Below are 9,427 nucleotides of genomic sequence, written 5' to 3'. Positions count from 1 at the left end.
TTAATAAATACTTTTAAAAATTATTTCAGTGCTCACTGAGGGCTTGGGGGGGAAGGTAGTTGTGCATTTCCTGCATTGTGGGGGGTTGGACTAGATGACCCTTGAGGTCCCTTCCAGCTCTGTTTCTAGGTCCCAGCATCGAGTTGTCAGCATCTGGTCTTGTGTTTATAGCCATCAGCTGTCCACAGAGCTAGGGAAACAGTTCTGATTCCTCCATCCCCATATCATATTGTAGGGCCCTGGGATTTGTTCAGCCATCCAAGAGGGTCCCGTGTTTTTCCAGCATAATCTGTAAGTCTCCCATTTCACTCGCTTCTCTGCTTATCTCATTGCAGAACGTAAACCACAAAGGGCCTTACGGTTACCAGAAGCTGAAAGAACGGTGAGTTTTCCTCCCACCCCCATCGCCACATCTTTGAAAATCCCTTCCTATTTCTGTGTAAATGGGAGAACAGGGAGGTATTTTTTGTGGACTGCCGGGGGGATTCTGGACAGAAGACCTCAGTAGAATGTTGATATAAGGAAGGTGTCGGTTCACTCCTGGCTTCTAAAAGCTGAAGTGTGCTGAGGCACAGACAAGACACAGAGCCATCAAGGGTAACAAAGCAAGGAAGCACTGAATAAATACCGCCCCCCTGCTTTTAACTAGTATTTATACCCTTACAATGCTACCTGCCTACTGCAGCAGATGAGAACATTTCAGAAGAAAATCAGCTTGTGTTTCATCGTTTACTGCAAATATTTTGATTGTGTGGATCATGAAAAGGTATGGTTGAGCGGTGGCTCAAGTGGTTAAGACGCTGAACTGCAGGCTGTGGAAGGTCGGTAGTTCAGCAGTTCGAGACCCGAATGTGCCGCATGACGGAGTGAGCTCCCGTCTCTGGTTCCAGCTCCTGCCAGCCTAGCAGTTTGAAAGCAAGAAATTGCAAGTAGATAAATAGGTACCACTTGAGATACTTTCTGATTGTAGCACGGTATTTCTTGATTTTCAGTCTGTATGCACAACATATCATAAGGAAAGCTGGATTAGATGTAGATGAAAGTGGAGTGAAAACTGGTGGAAGGAACATTTAACAATTTCAGCGTGCAGATGACACTGCATTACAGGCATAAAATAGTGAAGACTCAAAACGGACTACTGATTCAAGTTACCGCAGAAAGTGCCGAAGCAGGATTTTACGGACGTAATCTCCTTCTGACTTCTTGCTGGCGGTCTTCCATTTGGTTGATGCTGGGGCCAAGGAATAGAAAATCTTTCATGATTTCAGTTTCTTCATTCTCATCCTGAAAGTTGTACAATTCCCCAGTAGTCATTACTTTGGTCTTCTTGATGTTCAACTGTAACCCTGCTTCATTTACGGTAGCTCAAGTGGTTAAGACGCTGAACTGCAGGCTGTGGAAGGACAGTAGTTCAGCAGTTCGAGACCCAGGTGCCGCATGATGAAGTGAACTCCCATCTCTAGTTCCAGCTCCTGCCAACCTAGCAGTTCGAAAGCAAGAAATTGCAAGTAGATAAATAGGTACCACTTCGGTGGGAAGGGAACAGCGTTCCGTGTGCCTCGGTGTTTAGTCATGCCGGCCACATGACCACGGAAACGTCTTCAGACAGCGCTGGCTCTTCAGCTTTGAAACGGAGATGAGCACCGCAACCCTAGAGTCGGATTCAACTGGCTTTCGAGCAAGGGAACCTTTACCCTTTTATTTACTTTAACTTTTGTACAGAGAAGGCTTTCCACTGCACTTTCCAACATTTCTTCTTCTTTCCTTTCCTTCTTTCTTTCTTTTGTACAGAGAAGGCCGAGCGTGCATCCGATTCAAGTGCGCCCTCACAAACACCATCTTAGACGTCCTGCGTCAGAGGCCAGGATGGGTGGAAGTAAAAGAGTAAGACTTGTGTTTTTTCTTCTTCCGGGCACCACGGTTTCAGCAGAGAGTAGAGGTGCAGATTCCTTTCCTTAGCTAAGCTAGAGCACAAATGTAGAAGTTGGTTTTCTGGTAGAAAAGAGCTAGACCGATTTCCCACAAGCAGCTGTGCCGCCCTCGCTCCCCCCCCCCCCCCCCCGATTCTATTCGTCAATCTCCCACTACTTGCTGCATCCCCCCGATTTCCCCCACATCTTCTCGATCCTTGTTTTTTGAGACGGAGAAGATGCAGGGGAAATAGGGGGATGCTGCGGGTCAAAATGTGGCCGCGCAGCAAGTAGTGGGAAATTGACGGATACAATTGGGGGGGAAGGGAAGAGTGAGGGTGGTGCAGCTGCTTGTGGGAAATCGGTCCCAGAGTCCAGGAGCACCTTAAAGGCTGACAAGATTTGAGGCAGGGCGTGAGCTTTTGTAAGTCACTGCTCCCTTCTTCAGAGAATAACAGCTAGAATGTAAATCCATCTGCCTTTATGTCATAGAAACAGGGCTCTTTTTGTAGAAAAAGCCCAGCACGAACTCATTAGCATAACAGGCCACACCCAACAGCAGAAACTCATTAGCATATTAGGCCACACCCCTGGTGGCACAGCTCATTAGCATATTAGGCCATACCCAACAGCAGAAACTCATTAGCATATTAGGCCACACCCCTGATGGTACAGCTCATTAGCATAATAGGCCACACCCAACAGCAGAAACTCATTAGCATATTAGGCCACACCCCCAACAGCACAGCTCGTTAGCACATTAGGCCGCACCCCCATGTTACCAGAAGTGTGGTCATCCAGCCACACCCACCTTTCCCTTCTTATTCTGTTTACCTTGTTTGTTGTCAAAACCCAGGGCCTTTTTTTTGTAGCAGGAACTCCTTTGCATGTTAGGCCACACACCCCTAACGTAGCCAATCCTAATGAGTTCCTGCTGTTGGGTGTGGCCTGTTATGCTAATGAGTTTCTGCTGGGCGTGGCCAACTCGGGAGCCAGCCGGAACTCCGTTCCTGTGCGTTCCTGCCCCAAAATAGCCCTGCATAGAATCATAGAATGTTAGAGCTGGAAGGGACCTTGCAGGTCATCTAGTCCAACCCCCTGCCCTCCCTTGTCTTGGAGAGTGGACAGGTGGACTCACCTTTTAGCTGTGTGTGAAGAAGGGAGCAGTGACTCAGGACAGCTCCTACCCCGCCACAAACTTTGTTAGCCTTGAAGGTGCTCCTTTCCACTGCTACAGGGCAGACTAACACGGCTGCCCATCTTGGTTTCCTGGTGCAAGACATGAGCAAGCCTGCCGAGGACATCACTTCAGTGGAACGTTCCAAACGGGAGCTTGGTTGGTTTGCAGTAGGAGTGCTTGACTCACGTCCAGGAACACCTTAGAGACCAACGAGAGTTTTGGGGTACGAGCTTTCGAGAATAAAAGCTCCAGGGAGCTTTATCTCTCCAAAGCATATACCTCGAAACTTTTGTCGGTCTCTAAGGTAACAGCATCCCGTGCGCTTCGGCGTCTAGTCATGCCAGCCACATGGCCACGGAGAAGTCTTCGGACCGCGCCGGCTCTTTGGCTTGGAAACGGAGATGAGCACCGCCCCCTAGAGCCAGTTTCGACTGGCTTTCGAACAAGGGAAACCTTTACCTTTAAGGTCCTACTGGGCTCCAATCCAGCCCTTCAGTGGAGGCTCCCTTTCTAATTCAGCGGCTTCAGGAGCCCCCGCTTTCCACCCTGGCAAAGAAAATCCTACAAACCACCAGGGGTCATTTCCTGCAGGAGTGCACAGGAGCGGAGCTCCGGCAGTAAAGAGCCCGGGGGGTGGGCACATGCAACAAGCCCCGCCCCCTGCTCCCAGCAGCCCTCAGTCAGAGCAAGAAACAGCCAGGTAAGTTGCAGAGCCCCCCCCCAGCCCCCCGGCCCAAAACAGTCCAGTGGCACCTTTAAGACCAAGGTTTATTCAGGTACAAGCTCTCCCTCCTCTGTGAGGACAGATCTGCACGTCCCCCCCCCCCCATAGCTAGCAATCCTAAAGAGTCCAGTGGAACCTGAGTGGTGGGTGTTGCCTTCTGACACACTTCCAGTGATGTCAGGGGGTGTGGCATATGTAAATGAGTTATGCTAATGAGCTCCTGCACCACTTTTTCTACGAAATGACCCCTGCAAATCACCCTTTTGAACTGCCTGGGGCTTGGGCTCACTGAACCTCTCCCCAACCATAGCAGAGTCAATGAAAAAGGCATTCGTCAAGTCGTTTACTGGGTGGCCCTCCTAGAGCAGCACGCTTTCCCTGTCCCTGCTCCAGATTCCTGCCAGGCCACTGACTCCCTCTGGGCTAGACCTCCCCCCCCACCCAATTGGAGTATAAACTTGCAAGACTAGAGCTGCTAAGTCTGGGTTGTGAAAGTGGTGGAGATTGTGGGGGTGACGCCCGGGGAGGGTGGGATTTGGGGAGGGGAGGGACCTCAACAGGGTGCGGTGCCATGGAGTCCACCCTCCGTAGCAGTGATTTTCTCCAGGTGAACCGATCTCTGTCGTCTGGAGATGCGCTGTGATTCTGGGAGATCTCCAGGCTCCACCTTGGGGTTGAAAAGGAGAGATCACGGGAGGAAGCGGGAATCCGAAAGCAACATCCGTGACAAAAAATAACGAAGAGTCAATAAAGATACATTGCAAAATCATTTACCATAGTAATTCTGTAGAAAATTCTCTTCTGTTATCGCTCACACGATAACGAATGCTGCGCCATGTAAACCATTCGTTTCACAATATTTGCTTTATCTGAGCATGTAGCAATCACAGTTCTTGTCAATTACTACTTATCAACTCTTGAAGGAAACATTCCATGTTGACTCTCTAATAGCAGAACCCCAAGGTAGCGTCACACCTATCCTGGAGGATCCTCGTCTGGCCCTGAGCTTCCAGGAATCCAGTGAAGCTGGAAATCTGACCCGCCAGACTGGATGCCTCTCCTCCCTAATTCCCGATAAACGAGTGCTTTAGTGCTAAAGAAAGTACATTCTACACATACCCAGAGAAGCTCTTTTCTGTATTTGCATTTTGAGAGTGGAACCCTGGAGCACGGGGTGTGCAAAGCTGGAACTGCCCGAATGTTCCCTTCAACTCTGAGGAAGGAAGCTTTGACTCTCAAAAGCTTCTATCCCAAAATCTTGACAGTCTCTGACCGATTTCACACAAGAGCTGCGCCGTGGTCGTGCCTCCCTTTGCCCCGCTTCTATTGGTCAATTTCCCACTTGAATCCGCGCGGCCGCATTTTGACCCGCGGCTTCGCCCAATTTTCTCCGCGGTTTCGTGATCCTCAAAAAACAGGATCACGAAACCGCGAGGAAAATCAGGTGAAGCCGCGGGGCAAAATAAGGCACCGCGGCTTCTTTCTATTGGTCAATCAGGAGCACCTAGTGTTTCTAGCCACTGTGTGACAGAGTATTGGACTGGATGGCCCATTGGCCTGATCCGACACTGGTTTCTCTTATGTTCTTATAAGAGGAAATTGGATAACATATGCCTCCTGATGGCACCTAGTGTTTCTAGCCACTGTGTGACAGAGTATTGGACTGGATGGCCCATTGGCCTGATCCGACACTGGCTTCTCTTATGTTCTTATAAGAGGAAATTGGATAACATATGGAGCAGAGGTCCGTCAGTGGCTATTAGCCACAAGGTATAGAAAGGAGCTCTCGGTGTGGGGCAAGTGATGTTCTGTATTCTTGGTGCTTGTGGGGGGGCAACACTGGGAGGGCTCCTAGTGTCCTGGCCCCGCTGGTGGACCTCCTGATGGCACCTGATGTTTTTGGCCACTGTGTGACAGAGTGTCGGACTGGAAGGGCCTTTGGCCTGATCCAACATTGGTGTCTCTTATGTTCTTATAAGAGGGAATTGGATAAACATATGGAGCAGAGGTCCGTCAGTGGCTATTAGCCACAAGGTATAGAGAGGAGCTCTCCGTGTGGGGCCAGTGATGTTCTGTATTCTTGGTGCTTGTGGGGGGGCAACACTGGGAGGGCTTCTAGTGGGGCCAGGACGCTTAGAATCATCCTTTATTCAGCTCTCAAGCATCCAAAGGATCAGTTTACTCACGTCCCATTTTCAGGTGGCTGATAGGAGCATCTTAAAGTCCAGAGTCTATTGAGTGATTCATGCCGTAAAAGGAGATGAGTCCCTCCTGTCTCCTTAGCTGTGCAGGAAAGGCGGGTTATAAATAGAAAATAATAAACAAATACCGAACAAAGGGAGGAAAAGGACAATAAAACGTACTTTTGCGGGCTAGTTTATTGCAGGAATAGGAAGCTGTATAGAACCAATCAGGAAGTCTACTTCAGACCGACTGACCCTGAGGTTGCTAGAACTACAGTTCTCAGAATTCATTATATGTTTAAAGATACAGTAAGCAATTTGCTCTGCTTTACTATCCTGATATCTGCTGGGGACAGCACAGTACTCACTGCCACCACATGCTCGTTTTGGAACAGGACTCCCAGTTCTCTTCCTTAGTTCTGAGGCCTGGCCTCAGTGTCTCCACTACCCAGCGACTGGTTACCACGGGGACCAAATACTGCTTTGCGGCTCCCCTGGGAAAATAGCCACGTGCCCACTGACCGCTTTCCTCCCAACCCGGGGCCCCCCTCTTGCACTAGCCTGTCCAAGACAGTGGGGGAATGTAGGCAGTACAGAGATTGTGAACCGACCTCCAAAGTCAAAAAACGATGTATTGAAAAGAAAATATTTGCAAGCATCCTTAAGCACAGCGCTAGATCAGCAAACGGATCATAAACACAGTCCTCTTTTCCCCTTCTCTAGAAATACCCTAAACCAGGGGTCATTTTGTAGAAAAAGAGCTAGGGGAACTCATTAGCATAACTCATTAGCATATGCCACACCCCCTGACATCAGGGGCCCAGCGGTGGACCTGCAAGGGCGGCGGGAGTGCAAGGAAGCCCCGCGTAGGCCCTCCCTGGCCCCAGGCAGGCAGGGGTGGGGAGAGGCGGGGAGGAAGCAACTTACCCTCCCTCTTCTCCTGCCTCCTCCTGGCTGAATGAGGGCTGGAAGCGGGGCGGCCGGAAGCAGGGGGCGGGGCTTCGTCATGTGCCCCGCCCCCCTGCACCTCACCCGGGGGAACTGCGTTCCCCCGCGTTCCCCCCCGAAATGACCTCTGCCCTAAACTGATGTTAGGCTTAAAATAGTATATAAAATACAGAAAACAGAGTACATAAAAATACGCAAAAACAAACTTTGAAAATCATGATTCAGGATTGCTTCAATCAAACGCAGTCCTTTATGAAACTGTTTTCAGCTGTTTCCTAAAGATCGAAAGGGGGGGGGCAGGCGCACTTCCCCGGGGAGATTGTTCCATAACCACGGGGCTGGCACTGAGAAGGCCCTCATATACCCACCAAACAAGCTTCTTTGATGAACGGGGCAGTCAGGAGGCATAGTGGTTAGAAGCGTGGACTCTAATCTGGGAGAACCGGCTTTGATTCCTCACTTTGCCACATGCAGTTGCCGGTGTGACCTTGGGTCAGTCACAAGTTCTCTCATAGCTCTCCTCCTCCTGCTGCGGGCATATTTGGAATTCTAACACAGCGTGGTGGGTGCAGCAACAAAACGGACTAGATGACCTGCAAGGTCCCTTCCAACTCTAACATTCTATGATTCTATGGTTCCTTCGCTTCCCCTCCCCACAACAGACACCCTGGGAGGTAGGTGGGGCTGAGAGAGCTCTGTGGAGGACTGCATGTTGAGAGAACAGCTCTGACAGATCTTGTGACTGACCCAAGGTCACACCAGCAGCTGCATGTGGAGGAGTGGGGACTCAAACCCGGTTCTCCCAGATTAGAGTCTGCACTCCTAACTACTGCATCGAATCGGCTGCACGGTTAGAGCACAGCACACAGTATTTAATAATTGTTCCGTCTGCAGGGAGGAAGCCCCATCCACAGATGGGCAGAGCCTTTGTCTTTTACATTTAGGGGAGGAGCATCAAGTGGCCTCCTGCCCAGCAGGGCCTTAAGTTTACAAAACAAGCCAGAGGCAGTTGTGACAACAGAGTGAAGACTGTGGTGGGAGAAAGCTTCTTACCTGAGATCAAATGGCCGCCCACCGTCCCGAGGCCGCCAGCACTGACATCAGATCCCATCGCCTCGATTTCGTGCAACGCCAACCCGTCTCATGACTCCCGGTCCAATCAGCAGAAATGGAGCTCTCGTGCAAAGAAGTCTGCCAAAAGAAGTCTGCCGAACTTAAGGCGCGGAAACAGAAACCAAAGGCCGCTGAATGGCGTGTTTCAGTGGCGTGCACAAGTGACGATAAAAAGAAAACAGATCTAAACATGGGAACTGCCTGCATCCACTGACACTTCTGTGGGACCTCAAAAACCAGTGCCAATTTGGGGTTCCCATTCCTCTCATTTGCCATTTCGCCACGTTCCCTAACCTTGTTTTCTGTCGGAAAACAGAGAAAATCTCGGGAAGAAATACAGGGTCACGGCCAGGTCCCTCATTCATTCCCTCACTTTTCTGTTCTTGGACCATAAATCAGGGTTTGAAGGGGAGTTTTCTTTTTGGAGAGGTGTATGTAGCCGTAGGCGGACCGTGAATGGCTTTGGATTGTAGCAAAGGCTTGTGTGGAGCAATGTCCATTGTGAATTCCGGCAAACCGAACAAAAGCGTGGCGCTGAGTGAGATCTTTTCTCCCGTTGATCTTTACATTTCCTCTCAGCTCAGGCTAGAGCTCACCGTCATGCTTGGCAAGTCACAGGAACACACGTAGGAACATAAGTGAAGCCATGTTGGCCCGTCCAGTCCAACACTCTGTGTCACACAGTGGCCGAAACCCAGGGGCCACTAGCGGGGCCAGAACTCCAGAAGCCCTCCCACTTTTGCGCCCCCCAAGCACAAAGAAGACTGCCCCAGAAAGAGTGTGAGTGTTCCATCTAGAAAGGTTTCCCTTGCTCAAAAGCCAGTCCAATCTGACTTTAGGGGGTGGTGCTCATCTCCGTTTCCAAGCCGAAGAGCCAGCGCTGTCCGAAGACTTCTCTGTGGTCATGTGGCCGGCATGACTAAATGCCAAGGCGCACGGAACACTGTTACCTTCCCACCAAAGCGGTACCTATTCATCTACTTGCAGTTTATTGCTTCCAGACTGCAAGGCTACCTGGAGCTGGGGCCAGAGACGGGAGCGCACTCCGTCACACAGAACTAGGGTCTCGAACTGCCGAGCTACCGACCTTCCAGTCTGCAACTCAGCGTCTTAACCTCTGTGGCTAATTGCCACTCATGGACCTCTGCTCCATATAAGAACATAAGAGAAGCCATCTTGGATCAGGCCAATGGCCCATCCAGCCGAACACTCTGTGTCCCACAGGGGCCAAAACCCAGGTGCCATCAGGAGGTCCAGCAGTGGGGCCAGAAGCCCTCCCACTCTTGCCCTGCTCAATCACCAAGAAGACAGAGCATCCCTGCCCCAGACATAAGAACATAAGAGAAGCCATGTTGGATCAGGCCAATGG

The 9,427-nt window shown here is 50.5% G+C and overlaps 1 protein-coding gene across 1 annotated transcript in view; it reads left to right on the top strand.

The window, feature by feature from the left end:
- Positions 1 to 335: 335 nt before the first annotated feature.
- LOC107107571 (probable tubulin polyglutamylase TTLL9) overlaps positions 336 to 9,427 on the top strand; it is a gene marked incomplete at its 5' end in the record, with an annotated part of 37,792 nt that continues 28,700 nt past the window's right edge. The window contains 2 exons of the mRNA XM_015407882.1: positions 336 to 382; positions 1,792 to 1,884. Of these exons, the coding sequence (XP_015263368.1) occupies positions 336 to 382; positions 1,792 to 1,884 (140 nt within the window). The remainder of the gene's footprint in view (positions 383 to 1,791; positions 1,885 to 9,427) is intronic.

Source organism: Gekko japonicus, unplaced genomic scaffold, assembly GCF_001447785.1.
Source record: "Gekko japonicus isolate JY-2015 unplaced genomic scaffold, Gekko_japonicus_V1.1 scaffold4186, whole genome shotgun sequence".
NCBI classification, from domain to species: Eukaryota; Metazoa; Chordata; class Lepidosauria; order Squamata; family Gekkonidae; genus Gekko; species Gekko japonicus.
Note: the sequence above shows the minus strand (reverse complement) of the source record. Positions and strands in the feature narration are given on the sequence as shown.